This window comes from Cuculus canorus, chromosome 14 (assembly GCF_017976375.1).
Source record: "Cuculus canorus isolate bCucCan1 chromosome 14, bCucCan1.pri, whole genome shotgun sequence".
Lineage (NCBI taxonomy): Eukaryota > Metazoa > Chordata > Aves > Cuculiformes > Cuculidae > Cuculus > Cuculus canorus.
The window spans coordinates 15,084,595-15,102,133 of record NC_071414.1 but is presented as its reverse complement, the minus strand read 5'-3'; the positions used below and the strand labels follow the sequence as shown (position 1 = coordinate 15,102,133).

General features: G+C 47.9%; 1 protein-coding gene across 1 annotated transcript in view; it reads right to left on the bottom strand.

Moving 5' to 3' along the window:
- MGAT4B (alpha-1,3-mannosyl-glycoprotein 4-beta-N-acetylglucosaminyltransferase B) overlaps positions 1 to 17,539 on the bottom strand; it is a 51,620-nt gene that overhangs the window by 4,945 nt on the left and 29,136 nt on the right. The window contains exons 2-9 of the mRNA XM_054079532.1: positions 11,264 to 11,443; positions 10,425 to 10,565; positions 9,455 to 9,588; positions 6,885 to 6,931; positions 4,214 to 4,327; positions 3,711 to 3,786; positions 3,220 to 3,334; positions 2,335 to 2,465 (exon numbers count right to left, since the gene is read on the bottom strand). Coding sequence (XP_053935507.1) covers positions 2,335 to 2,465; positions 3,220 to 3,334; positions 3,711 to 3,786; positions 4,214 to 4,327; positions 6,885 to 6,931; positions 9,455 to 9,588; positions 10,425 to 10,565; positions 11,264 to 11,443 — 938 coding nt within the window. The remainder of the gene's footprint in view (positions 1 to 2,334; positions 2,466 to 3,219; positions 3,335 to 3,710; positions 3,787 to 4,213; positions 4,328 to 6,884; positions 6,932 to 9,454; positions 9,589 to 10,424; positions 10,566 to 11,263; positions 11,444 to 17,539) is intronic.

Here is a 17,539-nt window from a genome sequence, read left to right as displayed (position 1 = left end):
CCCAATCCAGTCAGTGATTTTGCATAGGATGGAGGGAGAGAGACAATGCAGAAGCAATAAAGAACAAAGGGGGAAACCACTGAGAGTGTGGAGACGAGAACTCGTATTTTTAAAATAGTTCATTTCTCTCAGCTTAGGGGAGCAGGACAAAAATACAGGGTTAAAAACTGGAGGGAGAAGGTATTTGTTTTCTGACTTTTGCGTTTTCCAAGAAAAGAAATGCATGCAACCCCCTGCCACCATCTGCTCTCGCAGCCTCCCACCCAAGAGCACCCCTGGCAGGAATCCCGCTGCCTGGCACTGCGTCACCGGCTGCCTGGCACCAGGCAGGGTGCAGCGGGGAAAGCCAGCCACACTGATCCTCTGCCTGCACGGGCCACTGCCACCATGCTGGGAGCTGCGAAATTCCAGGCATGACCCCTGCGAGCTGCAGAAGAGATAATCCCCTAATCCAGCTCCCGTTACATTAGAAAATTAAAACTAGCCATGCTAATGGGAGAGATCCTACTCATTGCCAGCAGCCCAGACACAACTCTGTCAGGTCTGATCACACTCTGGATGGGGAGAGGAGGAAGATGGGGAGAGGAGGAAGAAGGGAAACGGAGGGAGCTACAGCATCTCATTTCTCTTTCTCCCCTTTTCCCCTTCTGCTAAAGAAGCATTTGCTGAAAGCAGTGTTATCTCAGTCAAGCCAGGAGAGGGAATGGCGCAGCTGGTGGTAAGAAGGTCATCCTTTCAGACAGCTCTACCCCAGGTAAATCTAAAATTAGTTAAAAAAGAAAGAGCAGAATATATCCAGAGCAGGCAAAGCACTTACCAAAAGCTCAGGTCAAACAAACTTTCAATCAAAAAGACAAATCCTTCCCGCTACGAATTTGATTCTGCACAGTGGGATTTACAAGGGGAAGTCATGTTTGAAAGGGCGCTGTGCAGAGTTAATCATGCAAACAGTGGGGAAAAGGAGCCAGAAATCCACATAGAAAGTAGGTTAATTTTTAAAAAGGCAACACAGTTAAGAGGTTTGCAGGTTCCCCCAGGAAAACCTGGGCTCCACCAGGTAGGAGAGAAGCGAAGACAAGCTAAGGAGACAATCCTGTGCAGTAGGATCTGCATTTAATCAATGCTCGAGCTGAAGGTTTTGAAGGGAGGGGCACAGCAGCGTCGTTCCCAGCACCATCCCAGCATCTCTCCCATGGCTGAGGACCTGCCTGGTGACTGTTTTGCCACACCTGAGCGCAGGGTTTAAACTGCCAGGAGGACGCAACAGGCATCATCTGAGACTGGTCCTGCTGCACGTGGGGGACTGGAGCCGACATCACAGCCTCTGCCAGGACCAGGCCAAATCAAACACATCCCTGCCCCAGTTTTGCAGAGCCCTGAGGGTGCCCTGTCCCCACCAACACATAAACACGTATTTATCCCCAGAGTGACCACTTGCTCTGGCATTTGCCACCACAAAATAGTTGTGGCCATAAAGTCCATCCTAAGCAACCAGCTTTGAGTGCTGCACAGAGACTCTGTTGCTCATTCTCTGCCGGGGGAGGAGAGCAAATGAGCATATGAGTAAATACAATATGTTCAGAGAGGAGACAGGAGAGTATCTGGCGGTGAGCTCATCTTACATTTGCTGTCACACACACTCCTCCTCTGCCTCTTCCACTCACTTTAGCCCCTCGTTGCTGCCACTGATCAAACCCAATACCTGCAGGGCACAGGGGCTTCTTTGCTGCCATCTGCAAGGTGTTGTGCAGGCACAGCTCTGCAAACAAGGCAGCACGGTCAAAACAGAGCCCATTTCACCCTCCCTGCATGCTCCTAGAAACCCTGACAAGAGCTTTGCATGCTCTGGCTTCATTTTGGCACTCTACGCACCATGAGCTTGCTCTTCGGTCATCTAGGGTGAGCACTCTGGGCAGCCTGCACGCCCGCTCCAGGCGGGTACGGCACACGAGCCCAGAGCCTAACGGTTATTCCGGGGTTAGTCAGTGAACAGGGAACGGCTTTAGGGAGAGAAGGAGATCGGAATGAAAAACAACACAGAAGAATGGGGAATAGCTACTGTCCTCAAGGACTGGAGGAGGAACACCCCGGCAGTACTCAGATGCAGAAATAATGCCTTTTCTGACAGCTGCAGACTACAAAAGCCTGAACTCCCAGGTCTTCGCTTACACAATCCACAAGGACACCCCACAGCACACTTCACAGGGATGGCACAGCTCAGTGCAAAGTCAGTTAGCAGCAGAGCTCACAGAAAAGCTCCTTTGGAGACAGAGGCCAAGCGTACATCTGCCACACACAACAGAGGTTTTCCTTCAGTGGAGGTTGTTTACGTACTGCATCTTTCTCTGGGTTGCAGACTTTCACCCAAAGGATGTGATCCAGCAGCCAGTCAATGGGTTTGTCCTTATAGAACATCAGGATGAATTCAACGATCAAGCTCAGATCCAGAGACTTGAACATTTTTCCTGCAGCACAAAGGAAAGGAGAAGAGAGAGAGCAGCTACGGCATGGAGTCAAGAATCTGAGTTGGGAAGAAAAAGCCTGTGAGATTGGGTTGTGGAGGTTGGATGTGTCCATCTCTCTATGTAAAGGAAATAGCATGCAGCTCTGTTTTATGTACCAGTACTGCTGGCGTTGCTAATACAGTCCCAGATTTAATACTCATCGCAGAATTAGAAAGCATTAGTGTCTCACAGGTCACAACAGCATCAAAAGGTCTAAACTCTTCCATTCAGCAGGGAGAAATACGGATGAAAAACATTCAGCCAGCTGCAGCACAGACCATTTCCTGCCCTGAAAACTGCAAGTTTTAAGCCAGTCAAACCAGTATCCAAAATAACAGATCAAGCTGCTACTGCAACCACGTACTGCTGTTCCCAAAATAGTTCTGTGCTGATGTAAACTTCCTTTTGCACACTGTTAGGCAACTCCAGATCCCATCCAGCCTAAAAGCTACTGGTCATATCTAAGCTGTTCGGCTGTCGGATGGGCCACTGACCAGGTTTAGTTTTATAAAGAGTATCAGCAGTACCAGCGTGAGGACCTTTCTCCCCTGTGCAAACACCAGGGTCACAGCAAAAGTAGGGAGAGGTCAAGCCCAAGTATTCTACCATCTCATGGGGACAACTCACTGGACCAAAAGCCTAAGTGCTTGCATGAACTGGTAGGGACAAGTGCCCACGCCTGCCCGGGACTGGGGTGAGTGAGGGAGAATTTTACCAATAAATCCCAGCTGAGAAAACTCTAGGATCATCCACTCCTCGGAGGGCTGCTGCAAGGCAAAGTTCTTCATCGTGCTGAGATAGTTTGGTTTGGCCACGATATCATCCTCCAGCTGCAAGAGGAAAGGATGCTCAGTGCCAATGACCCATCCAGGTTCCTGTAAGAGCCCCTCTGTGCAGAGCAATCACACTGTAGATTGGAGGAGAGCTTTGGCACAGAGCTAGTTTATTCTGGAAGATACTCCAAGCAGATTTTTCTCACCCAATCTAACAGGTAAACGAAACAAGGATTCCTGCCCTCCCTAAGGGGGAGGTCTCCAAGTCTAAACCAGCTTAGAAACCTAGCTTTTCAACCCATCTGGTTAAAACTCACTCTCATTCTGCCTCATCACACAACCAGACATGTTCCTCACTCTCTCTCAGCTGGATGCAAGCTGCTGTAAACTCGCAGGCACATCCACCTCCCCTCTGCCCCATCACCAAACCCACCTGCACGTAATAGATGCCTTTAGACTGGGCGTACATCATTAAAAAGCAGTAGTCGAGGTTCTGCTTCGTCCTCCACCTGCAAGAGACAAACGCAATGTGAGCGCCGGTCTCTCCCAGGATGCTGGGCTGCTCAGGAAGCCCACAAAGTCTGGGTTCAGGTCAGGGAGGTGACAGAGCTCTTGGAGGAGGGGATGGCATATGGTCTCCCCCTTTTGGTCACAAACTGCTCAGCTAAGAGTTACGGGAAAACTCAAAAAGACTTCAAAATGAACCTCATTTGGGTTAAAATGACCCCTTGGCTTGGTGATGGAAATGCTGCAGCACAAGGCAAGCCTTCTGCAAAGCTGGTGCCAGTTCATACCCCCTCACCACCACATCCTTTCATCTCTCGGATAACGCAAGTTTAAGGGCCCTACAGAAGAGATTTCCCTGCGAGAGTCGGAGGGGAGATGCTGCAGTTATTAATTCAGGGCTTGCTTGGTTTTAAGTTCACTGATTCTTACCTGACTCTTTCCTTGGGGTCCCCAAAGGATTCCCGCAGGTGGGAGAAATCAGGATAGAAATGCGGAGAAGGGGAAATTACCTCCAGGAGACCTGAGTGTATTTCCTTTGGGAATCTGAGGAAGAAAAGCAGCAGTAAATAAATACTTTCACATCTGACACACCATTTAATAGACCAAATCACTGGGTAAACACTGAGCAGCAGAACCAAACAAAAAATACAGCCTCCAATATAAAACTTCCCCAGCAGCTACTGCCTCACCAAAGGACACCAGCAGGGACCGTCGCAGAGTTTTAAAGCTGCTCTTTCCCTCCCACGGTCCCTAATGGCCCCATGCTCACGTGCTCCCTCCCAGCATCCTCCCTCCCTCCCTCTCACACACACTGACTGCTGATGACATGCTGGGCTGACAGCACAGAATTTCTTTGCAGGTGACCCATAAGTGCTGCACACCAACTGCCCCAAATATCAGCTGGAGAAAACAACTTTTTCCACTACAGGAGAAGCTAAACTATTTTTTCCTCAATTTCCCAAATTGCTCAGTGTTTAACTTTTGCTCTCTGCAGTCCTATAAAGCTTATTTGTAGGGGGCTGATCGCTACGGTTTGCAGAGGGTGGTCCTGCCTCAGAGGCTGCAGAGTCCCAGCATGTGCTTTAAAGACGGTCACACAGACATCTTATGGTCTGTAAGGATATCCAAGACAGGTAAGATAAAGGACCAGGGGACAGCAAAAGTGGAAACACTGAGAAACCATCTGAATTCACTTCTGCTTGAAGATCCCACAGCTTGGCCCAAAAGATGCTGCTCAATATTTACTGCACTGAGAAAAAAACAGGGGTCAGATCTAAAGGGCAGCTGTGAACATCACATACTCTCTACAGGATTAAACGGACCTGCAGACTGGTGCACCAAAGAAAGGACTTGCTGGCATTACTGGCATTTAGAGATTTTCCAAATGCATCAGTAACTGAAAGTCATGTTGCAGAGATTATGTTATGCATTTCTGACACATTCCTTAAAACAATGCTGTGCTGTAGTTAGGACAGCTAGCAGAAATTCTACCTAGTTCCCCCACGCCGATAAAATCAGAATCTATTTTCCCCTATAACGCAGTTAAGAATCCCTTAAAGAGTCAAACTCAAGCAGGAAAAAAAAAACATTACTCATCTGAAAAATATATACCTACAACAGCCTTGCAAGCAATACCCAGAGATTACTGTAACTGTGAGAGATAAGTGGGAAAACTGGTTATTTTTATACAGTCCTTTTTGAGAACATTTGGTGCAAAGCTGATTTCCTTTGTTTGTGCAGAGCCAGGAGGACGGGAGATGGGGCAGAAGGAGACAAAGCAGCGATAATGCCAAAAACTTATTTTTCCCTTCCATATTTCCTCCTTGGGACTGGCAAGTTTTTTCAGCTAACATTTTCAACTCTTCCCTTCCTCAGGCAGCAATGAAACAGAAGCTTCTCACAGAGCTGACAAAACCCATACCAGAGTGGTAATGGTGTCCTCCCTGCTGCACTGTGAGGTCAGCCCGCCCTGGCCCCGCACCACCTCAATGCAATTTGGAAGAAAAATAATTTCAGTGCATCAGGGAGGGGCAGGAGGCACTGGAGAGGGGGATGGCAAGAAATCAGATCATTAAGTCAATTAAAGTTTCAGGCCGCCTATGCAGAAGCCCTCTCTGCAGCAGCACCCAGTAATTTCACCAGGATCCATCGGACAATCAGTCCATTATCCCACAGTAAGTGCGTCCTCTTGCCAGCAGGCAGAAGGAGGGGAGCTCTGCCAGCCCCTGCACAGCAAGATGGAGGGCTCTGTGTCAGCTCTTCTGCAAGTGCCCGGGAACGCAACCCTCCTCGCACACATCCCAGCCCCTCTCCCACCATTGGCTCGGGGACGCGGGACGTTGGGAGGATATGCTGCCCTTTTGCATCTTCTCATGGCAACTGCGATCCTTTGGAAACATGCAATTGCAGGAGCTGGACGGGAGTCGCAGCCTCTTCTCCCACCACCTTTTTTCTTTCACGTCTGAGCTCTGACGCTGTTAATGCCTGGACCGGCTCACGGTTAATAATCTGTCACCAGCTTCTGCTTAAGTAGCCACAGATGAAGCTGCAAAAGCCACTTACACTCCAGGACATAAATAGCAGCTAGCGTGAGAGACAGATCTAACTAGCGCCTAGAACAAGGAGAAAACAAACAGGCTGGAGCAGTAAGAAAAACGGATCATGGATTTCAAAGAGGAATAAGGCAGGAGCATTTGGGTGTGCTTCCCACACTGCCCAGTTGCTCTGACTCCGCAGAGCAGGTAGAGGGCTGCACTGGACACAGAAACAATTGCCAGGATCGCTGGAAATCTAAATAATCCATTTCCTTGTAAAGCCACGGGACAGAAAGAGCAAAATGAAACAGTATGACTGTGTTAAATACTGCAAGCACAAAGCAGCCTCCTGGAAGCTACGTATGGGATGTATTTTAGAACAAGCAGAAAGTGGAAGCTGCAATAGTAAAGACAGCTCAGAGTTTAAGAACAGAAAAAAACCCCAAACAACAACAACAAAATACAAAAGGAAAGCAAAAAAATGTGTGTTTTCTCCTTAATGGAGCCGTTCCTTGGCCTCGCTACAGGCACAGACCGTACCGCCGTAGTCATTTGGAAGTGCTTACAAGTTTTTGATATTCTCTGCCACTCCGGCTGTGTACTGCGGATCCGTCTAAAAACAAAAGATAAGCAGTGTTAGATGCTTTAGGCTCAGCCTGTGCCTCCCTTGGCTCAGAAATCACCTTGAACCCATTCCAGGGGTACTATTAGCACCCTTGTACCATCTTCATGTCTCCTTTTACCCAGCTGAACTCTCCCCGTGCTGACAGATTCCTTTGTGGTCAGTGTCAACCAAAGGCATCACACACCAAAATCCACTCCAAAGGATTCAAGGTCCAGCACATCTCCACATGCCCTCCTGGCACTTCTGCCCCCGCCAGCACCAAACGTTTGCACAAAGTGTTAACCTCTGGCTATTTAGCTTTTTTCTCCATACACACTGGCTTTCATCCAAGCGATTATTCTTGACAGAAAAGGATCTCCACCCCTTTTGTGAAAGACAGGGATCTATTTATAAGCATGCATTTTTCATTTCAGGTTCACTCTGATGCTTTTCTTCCTAAACCCACAGTTTGTTCCCACGATCAACCTGGCAACCTGCAGCAGTTGGGAGACTAAGGTCAGCAGCGCCGCATGCCGCTATCTGTGGGTGAGGTAAGCGCAAACACAGGGACAGACACTGGACAGAAACCATCTGCACAGTGACCGGGAAAACAAAGTCCAAAAACAAAGCACAGGAGACCCAGGAGCAAAAAATGTCCCTGTTTCCTGGTGGTGGTATTGTTTTGGGAGGTTGTAGGGATCATGGGACCATGTGGCCCAGGCAGATCTGCAGACGCAGCATCACAGAAGCCAGGACCGGCTGCCACGGTGCTCAGCGTTGGGCGGAGGTGAGAAGTGAGACGCTGGGAATGCATGTCACAAGCTGAGGACAGCGCTTCCATGCTGGAATGGTGACAAGGAGGGTTTTCTCAAGAGGAAAAAGTTTGCTTTCCCAAACAAGGCTCTGGCTCCTTGCGCTGGACTCATTTCTTACCCCAGCGCTGCCAAGAAAACAAGAAAAACAGACAGGAAAGATGCTCCTGGCTTTGGAAGCTAACACGCAGCTCTGCCCCGTGTGCCTGGGCACACTAAAGGGCAGGTTGGCAACACCCAAGACAGCCAGCTCCAGCTTCCCTCCACCAGTCAAGCAGCCCCTGGCTCTCCCAGGCAGCCCAGCCACCACGGATGATGCCCACGATGGTTAGCAGCGGCACTCAGAAATGAGAAGTCCTCATCCCAAAAAGGAAATTCAGTTGCTCCACTTGTCGTCACCCTGAGTCTCGAAGTCACTCAGCATTCACTGCAGTTTCATATCACCCTCTCCACCATTTACTCTTTATCCTGTGCCTGACAAGCAACGCCAAGTGCAGGTCCTTTGAGAAACACTTTGTCTAGGAAGAGGCAGAGCGGGCACAGTGGTGGTTGACACTTGCACGGAAGGAGAATGTTGTGTCCGCAACAAAGAACAGTGATACTGGTGATCTGCAACAACTACCACCGCTGTTACTGGGATATGATGCTGTGCTCCTGCACTTCACAGCATCAGAATTAATTTCTTTGTTGTTCACTTCCCTTGTCACAGGTACACACGGGCAGTCAGGTGCTGCCATCCTGTTTTCAAGTCAACTAAAAAATAAATAAATTACTGTAGTCCAAAATAGAAGATGTTTTTTGGTCAAGTTCCTTAAAATCTCTCATGTTTTCACTCACCCACTGTGAAAACAGTCATCAAACCTGTCCCGCTCAAAGGGAAACGATGGTCAGGATTGAATCTCGTTCTGGCACTTTGGGCTGCACCCCTCCATGCACACCTTCTTGTGCAAAATACCAGCCAGTGACTCAAAGGCCAAATGCTACTCAGAATGTCAAATTATGGACAAACTGGCAGCACACCCAGACATTTATCTTTGTTCCGCTCCCAGTAATATGCCACTGAGGTTTATCTTTCTCACTGGATTTCTGGAAATTAAGACAAATGCAGTTCAAGCTCAAGAAAATAATCCTGAGGGGAAAGCCTTGGAGAAAAATAACCATATAAACCCATAGATAAAAGCGGCTCTTGTGGATTAATGTATCAAGGCTTTTTAGCTCCTGGATTCAGCAACTGATTCCAGGCTCCAGACACCAGTATGAAAAGGCATATTAGTCTCAGCTCCAAATCAGTGAGCTCTTGGGTTTCGAGAGAGCGTTAGTGCTGTCTTACCAGTACACGGGGAAACAAAGCTGCTTCAGGAGGGGGTCTGAGAGCTCCCCTGGACACGGCCACGGGGCTGCTCCAGCCCATTTTGGGAACAACTGCTCAAGCACCCTGCAAGAGCCAGCACGATTCAGACCACAAAGATAAATGTAGGCGCTGCGCTGGCAACTGATAACACAACACATTTGCCTGCTTGCATCCTGACCCTTTCTGGCCCAAGCGGTGTTTCACTTGGACACACCAAGTGATCCTGGTGGGACGGCACCCAGCGAGCGGCAGAGCTGGCCTCCAGGTGGGCAGCCGGCCCGTTCGGCACCGAGTTGGGCAGACAGTGGGACGGGTGTCAGCAAAATGTGATAACCAGGGAAACGGGATAACCAGGCAAAACCATCTTACCTCGGCGATGAGGACGACAATAACAGAATCCTCCTTCTCCTGCTGAGTGAGCTCTGAGATGAGGGAGTTGAGGGTGTCGGTGAGGTAGGAATGCACCTCCCGCTTCACACTGGGGATTCCCATCACGACAGACACTGCTCAGGGCCAAGGAGAGATTTTAGAGAGGGGCATGTGCTGGGACAAGACACTTCGCTCCGCTCCCATGACTGCCTCATGGTTCGCCTGCTCGGTGCCACGCTCTGTCATTAAAAACCAGCAGTGATCAGCAGGCCGATGGGCTCCTGGGCTACATAAGGTTCCCATACTCCTGTCCCCCAGCTCAGTACCAACCAGCAGCATCCCAGTGCGCCAAACTGGCAGGGTACCCACGGCAGTCAGATAGACTCTTTTCTCCCCTGAAGACTGATCCCTGAGGAAACACCTAAAAACTCTCCTCCTCCTGGGGGCTTTTTCAGCCTATGAAAGTCAACTTCAAGACTACTCTTGCTCTTCTAATCCCTCCAACGGCCAGAAGCACCTCAGTTTGGGAGGGAGAAGTCAAGTCTTTGGCTTTGGGTTGGGATTTGGGAGCAGGGGGTACAATTGTCTAGCAACCAAAGTCCCAGTCTAGATGACATTTATCTTGGGTTAGAGTCTCCATGAAGAACCCTGCAAACCGTGCTCTCATCTGACCATTTTCCGGGCAAAATCTAGAGCACTCTGAGGATGCAAAGCAGCAAAAAACATCTGGCAGAAGCATCAAGAACATTTTAGTGCCAGTCAAGAGCACAGAGAACACTCCCCCGTAGGCTCGCAGACATGACATCGCTTACCCACCCCACATGCCACAATACCAAGGAAGCTTGCATGATGCATGCAGCCGTTCCTCCAGTCCTGCTCATCTCCGTACCACAGCCAGGCCCAGAGGAAAGGGGAGGGACAGCCACCAAGGTGAGGAAGAGCACCAAAAGCAGCACTAATTCCCATTTACCTCCAGTGCGCCCCTGTCCCACATGCACGGCTGGCTGCAGACTGTTCTCCTTTGACAGCAAATGTGGCAAATGATGGAAGATGGTGGGAAGGTGCAGCACATTCTTGTTGGTGATATTCCACAGTTTTAACTTGGTTTCGTCTTAAAAAGGAAAAGGGAATCAATTGCAAGGAATGGTAGGTAGGAAGAGACTGCAAGGCAAAAAGCCTTTTTAGAGCAGCCTGGCCACCCGAGACTACTGCTGGGTTTAAAAAAATCAGGCCAACCTTTAACATGCTACCACAAACCCAATTACAGTTCAGCAGAAGCCAGGAGGGCCTTAAAGAAGTCCCAAAATATTTGGGAAGGAAGAGAGAAAATGAAGATAAAATGAAGGTCAAATTGGATCTTTCTGTACAGATCCAATTTTCTTCAACTGAGCAACTTAAGAAAAAAAAAAAAAAAGAACAAATAAATTTGTGACAGGTGCTCAGCCAACTACTTCCTTCCTCCCCCCTCTCTTTGGATACCCATTTTCCATTTGGATTCAATACAGCCATAGGAAATGGCACATATGACTTGCAAGTGAAAAAAAAAGAAAAAGCTTGTAAGCAAGCAAACTGGCAAATATCCGTGGCAGAGGCAAATCTCTGTGCTTAATGATGCATATGCACCTCTAATTAAACAGGAGTTTAAGAGTTCCCAAGTCCCTCTGAACTTCACAATTTGCTCGTGCCGGGGGAGAGAAGAGCACGTCCTGTCTGCAGCCCTGCGCACACGTACACACACACACCTCTCTACCTCCTCATTAGCAACAGCTTCAAAACAGCCCAAGATCTTCAACTTCTCTGTTTATTCACCAGATAAGCTGCTCCAGGTCCGGTTTATATCCCGCAGGGTCTGCTTCTCTGAGATCGCTCTCTTGATCTCTTCCAGAACCAAATTGAGCTCCTTGGAGCGCTTCAGGCTCTCCTGTTCGGCCGCGTGCAGTCGGTCTCGAAGGGAAAGAAACTCCCGCTGGTAGATGTCCACAACGTCACCTGAGGATGGAAAAGACAGAGAGGCTTTCTCCTCTGTGCTCGGAAGCGTTTCAAGTTGCAAAAGCAATACCCATCACTCATACCTCCACGATCCTTAAAACACAGAACTACAATTAAAAAGCTCCTTCCATTTCTCTCTTTAACTTGGGTTTCTGGGTCACATAATAATATGATCTCATTCTCTGAGACCAAATCACGCAGCAAAAAATAAGTTGTGTGGTAGATCTTCTTCACTATAGTCACTTGGAAAAGGGAAGTCAGTTGTTGGCACTGATTTTATGAGGAATATTCTGCATTTCTCTGCATCTCCAGAAGCCTGAGCACGGGAGACAACAACCGCTGGAGTGAGCAGTGAGGAACCAGAGTCAAGTGAAAAAGAACTGAAAGCAGTGGTGGTGATGGCGTGCTAAAGCCACGGCAAACCCAAGGAATATAATTATTTTTAATTGCCTTGCTCCTAGCTTTGGTTGCCTTCTGGTACACAAAGGAAAGAGTTTTAAGTGGGTAATTTGGGACAACCTAAGGTCAGCATCTCAAAGTCCTTTTCCAGACAGAATGGGGCATCTCCCAGATAACCCCAAGGGATGGAAAGTGAGATGCTGGCAAGGGGAAAGCCAGCCTGTGGCAACACAAGGGTGGGCACAGAACCTCTTCCACCTTCAGAAGACAGTCCTAAATTCTAAGAGCCTAAAGGGATTTTGGGAAGCTAAGATCTCTACAAAAAGGCAAAATAAAGAACATCACAGAGCAATAGATACCTGGATGCTTATCTAAATCCAACTGTTTGGAAACGCTCCTCAAGAATGCATCACAAACATAATACATAAAAAAACTTTTGAAAGGGTAATAAAGCTTTTCATTTTGAAACAACATCTTATCATTATGCCCTTTTCTGGCAATAAAGCTATCGAGAGTCTTCAGCCAGAACTAACTATACAATAGCCGGGAGTGGAATCGGTTAGCCGTTAATGAACTTCCCTGGGCTGTTTTTTACCCCATTATTAATGAAAAACATACTTTTATCTGTGGTCACTCATGTGTTTGCAGAAAGGCTATAACTCACAGGGCTACACCCAAACCAGACTGATCCTCTAAACAGTACACCCTTAGCCCAAACACAACCAGGAGAGCTAATGACCAAAAATACCACACTGGAACTCCCCAACACAGGCCTAAAACCAAACCAGAGCCAATGAAGAAAGACACAGTGACTGCATCGAAAACTTCTAACACGGGGTCCATATAGAAAAAGGAATTTTGAAGATCAGACGTACCCTGCTCCAAAGCACAGAGTTTCCAAGACAACAGTGCTTCCCAGTTCAGCTCCTGTCAATGCTTTTGCCTGGGAAAAGTTTCCCCCATGGGGTCTCTTCCCCCTAAAAACCCTTCTTATTGCTTTGACACAAGGGGCCTCCCCTGCCCCCAAGTCAGTCTGGCTCCGATTAACCTTTCAGCATTAATTTCAAAGCCACTGGCACACGGGGAGGCAGCAGAGGAAGTTACACCCATCTGATTACTCCGTCCATCTGACAACACCTTACTCAGAGAAAGCTGAAGGACAGACATAAACAAGACCAGTCCTTCCTTTTTCCTGTGTGGTGCCGCTTGCTTTCCACTCCCGTTGAGAAAACATTTAAAAATTTGCAGAAAAACAGGTTAACATCCAACTCTTGGAGCTGCCACAGGAATTCTCAGGAGTGTGTCAGGCTTTAAATTGACTCCATGATGAGCCCGACCTTTACCTGCCTCTACCTCTCAGACATAAGAACATACCTTTCGGCTTCCCAGTCCTCTTAAATTATAGGTTTTCCTACTTTTACCAGCTGCAGCTGCAAACACCAGGAAGGACCAATTCCCACCTTCTGTTTTGCATCACACAATGGCCGAAACGGTGCTTGTGCAAAGCTGGAAGCATTTGGCTCTTGGCATACCGGGGGGTCACTATCCCGTGGATGCTATCAAAGCCAAATCACAGCTAAAGGCTGCCATTAGATCTTGTTCTGCAATACCTGGAGCAGAGTAAAGGCAGGGCTTTGCACTTAATGGCTTTTTCCAGAGCACTGCACTTCGTTTGTGTCAGATTTAGAAGGGAAATGTCACTGATTATTCAGTCGCTAATGACCTGCCCGCTGAAGCCAAGAGCTGTACTTTTCATTAGACCGCAATGGTGATGTGCAGTCAACCATTTGCTGCTTTTCTGGCTAATGGTTGGAAGTGAAATTGTATTTGTTTCCAGTGCTCTTGTCCTATGATGTCTTTGTGGGCTTTCCATTCTTTAATTAAAATTTCATGAAATTTAAAAGCTGATCGATGGTGACCGGTTCCGGTGACAGCTGAGACACAGCCCAAGATGGGCGTACAGTTTCCCATGAATTTCCAGCAATGCCATTTCGCACTCGTTGGTCTGCAATGACACATGGATGCAGATCTGCCATCCTCACAAAAACCCTCAGCTGCTCAGCCAGGGAGGGCTCTGAAAAGCCGCGGAGGGCAGCAGTGGATAAGGAGGAGGAGGAACTGGCTCCCATCTCTCCAAGCAAGGTTGGACACAGATTTGCTGCTAATTAGGCTGAACAAATTTTTCAGCTAGCGTCAGTTCAGCACAGACCCTTTACTTACCTTTCAAAGAGCAGCACTCCCTCTCTACATATTTATTGTATTCCCTCCCAGCAAAAGACAGCAGAGCCCTTAAAATATTTCCAGACAAGGGCACTGCAGGACAAAAACTCCCAGTTATAACTATACTAAGAAAAAAGACTCAGCTTACTTTTTCTTGAGAGATAACACTTTGCTTCGGGCTTAAAATGAACTGGTTTAATAAAGAAGGAAAGTCAGTGTTAGGTGATGATGTGCAGGACGACGTGGGAGACTGAAAATCTCTCAAACGGGGACTTGCATCATTTGCAGCACACGTTGCTCATGCCCAGCACCCTACAAGCAGCACGTTTCACACCTTGCTGTGTCTAATTTTTGCACTCAATGGTCTTTCACAAGCTGTCTTTAGAAACAGGCTGGCTGTAAGACTCCAAGCGTGCACTGAGCAGCTTCATGCAAGCTGGCTCTCTGCAGGGCAGAGAAAGCAGCGCTGGGCACAGCTGAGCGCCGGCTGCCATCTGTCCATCCCGGAGCAGATCTGGGGGCTGTATCCCTGGAGGGGGAGCAGCCTGCGGCAGAGCCAGAGTGGCCGTAGGAAGTGTCCGGCTCACCGATCAACGGCTGCCCCTCTGCTCCCGTCTCTTGCCCTGCTTGTACCTGGTTGCAGCTGCCAGGCTTCATTTTTTTAGCTGGGGGCCCCCAGCTGAGAACCCTGTGCCGGAACCCTGAGCAACAACGCGAACCGCTGGTGGAGCAGCAGGCAAGGAGGGCTCGAACAGGCTCATTTCCCAGCAGCTGGGATGCAGCAGGAAACCGTGGATGGGCGCACACCAGCTTATGGGCTGCTCCCCAGGAGCCTTACTCGGGCTCTGCAGAGCTGATCTCCTGCAGCCTTCCTAAAGGCTTTTGTCCAGCCAAGACAGCATTTGTATAATACAATATCTTTCTCCATAGCGGAGAATTCTGTGGCTTCATTCTTCTTGTAGTGACTATGAAGTGCAAACCATGTTTGCAAGCAGAGGTGAGGGCTGGGACATCTGCGTCCACTCTGCTTTTCCATTTCCAGTTTCTGAGTGAAAGCCAAATATCTAATCTGATCCTAAACCAGCAGACAGGCAGAAAACCAAACCAGCGCAAATAAAAACCCCGCCTTGAACTCTCACATGGTCATCCATATATATATCGATATATAGAGCCAGGAACGTTATAATTCTATGTTCTGCATTAGACTTTAAAAACATCGCACTCCAACCTCCCAGGGTGCCTGTGGTGCATTTCAAACATGTCCATATTTCAGGATCAATTACTTTTCATTTTGTTCTCTATGGATAACCTCTCACGGCAGAGGGTACTCATGGCCAAAGCCAGAGATTTCCCTCCAATTCAACCTTTTCAGAAGCAAATGCCAAGTTTTTGCTAGCTGGATTTGCTTCTCATTAGGAAGACTTTGAAGAGGCTTTGTTTAAAAACTGAAAACAACCCCCACGCCCCTAAACCATTTATGTTAATAAATCTTGGCTTCAAGAGCACAACTGCACCTTTTGACCTGTCTGCTGCAAGAGTTCCCAGGGGCAAAACAGCCAAAACGAAGTGTAGACCCCAGTTCACAATACAAATGGAGCTGGAGCAGAAAACTAAACTGCCTACTCTGCAATCACTACGCTTCTTCATTTTACTTAAAGCACCCCTGTAATTAATAACTCTTCCCTCTCTAGGACTTGCAAGGGTCTGGGGAACTCCAGAGCACACAAACAAACCCTCCCTGTGCTACGGAATCTATGGTATCCAAAAACGCAACCGGGAAACCAAGCTGGCGAGCCATCCCATCCCAGCTCACCACTGTCCCCACATGCCTGGCCGCATCTCCAGCCACTCACAGGAGCTCTCGGAATCAGAAAATGATTAGGGAGGGTTTTTTTTTTTTCCACATTTTGATGTTTAATGATTTATATAATGCTGGTGCGGCTCCACACATTACCCTCTAGATTGGCCCGACTGGATTGCAACATTCATTAGGTATTTTGCTAACAGAATTTCACCAGACCATTAAAATGGATATAAGGAGATACCTCGCTGTATCAGTGAATTAAATTCAGCTCCTGACATGCAAAAAAAGGTTAGTCCTGCTTTACATGGAAATCCGATGGCTGCTGTAGCACAGAGATGTTACGACACTTTACACACAGGGATCAGCAGCAACTCTACAATAAACATTTTTGACCATTAAAAGCAAAACATTGGCCCTTGTTTATTTGGCCTTAGAATGATGAGACCAGCTTTAGAGACTCCCATAAACAAAAATCAGCTTTAGAGACTCCTGTAAACAAAAAACCTGAAGCATCCCCAAAAAGCCACAGACCCTGTTGGGGTACATGGAGGTACAGGTAGGCTGTGACAAAATATTGTCTTAAGTAGCAGAAAGAAAAAGACAGGATAGCTCAGCATCCAAAATACCCCCAAAAATCACTGCCCTTGCCAGGCAGGATGAAGAGTCAAGGGGTCTTTTATTTCAAATCTAAAGAAACACTAACTGTGCTCCTATAAGACGAGCAGGATGGGACATGCATCGTCTCCCCTTCCATAAGCCAGTGGACCTTTGTTCCAAGTCTTAGCCTAATCCTTTAAGATCATAAATATTCTGGCAGCTTACGATATATGCTGCCATTGAGAAGTTGTTTTGCCTTAACGAATTGAGCCCATGACATGCCGAACAACAAATCAAACACAGTCCAGGCCAGATTTCAGGGAGTGGATGTTTTCGGGCAGGCTGGACCTCCTGAAAGGCTCCGGGAGTCGCAGCTACCCTGGTCAGGGCTGATTCATCCCCACAGAAATAAAGAGCATTTCAGCAGTGCTATCACCACACAAACATGCGTCATTCAGTAAACTTCATGCAACATTTACAGCTGCACTGTGTTCCGAACCACCTGGATACTGGGTTAAACCAGACGTTGTCTGGTTGCTGCTTATAAAAATACACCTCAAGTTTCTTTAGTTTAAGTTTCTTCATTTTTTTTTTTGTTGTTGTTTGTTTTTAAGAAAAAAAGGCTTTAAAGGAAAAATGTTTTTTAAGGAAGTTTTCCGAGTTTCTTCATTATATTATGTTATATGGGAAGTGGAGTCTTTAGTACCACTAGATAGCTCATTTTTATCGGGAAAATAGCCGTAGGTGTGGAGAGCAGTAGGCAGGGCAGGGACCAGGGAAGGAAGGAGGTGGGATGTGGGTTTCCCAGCTCAAAGCAAAGGGGTTCAAGGGTGCTGGCACCGACAGAGCAAGCCCCAGAGTCACCATAGGCATCGGATCATAGAATGGTTTGGGTTGGAAGAGACCTTAACGATCATCCAGTTCCAACCCCCACCACAGGCAGGGACACCTCCCACTGGATCAGGTTCTTCAAAGCCCTACCCAACCTGTCCTGGAACACCTCCAGGGAGAGGGCATAACGGGCACAGGTGATCAAAGCAGCCATCAAAGACAACCTCTATGGTTTAGTTCCTTAC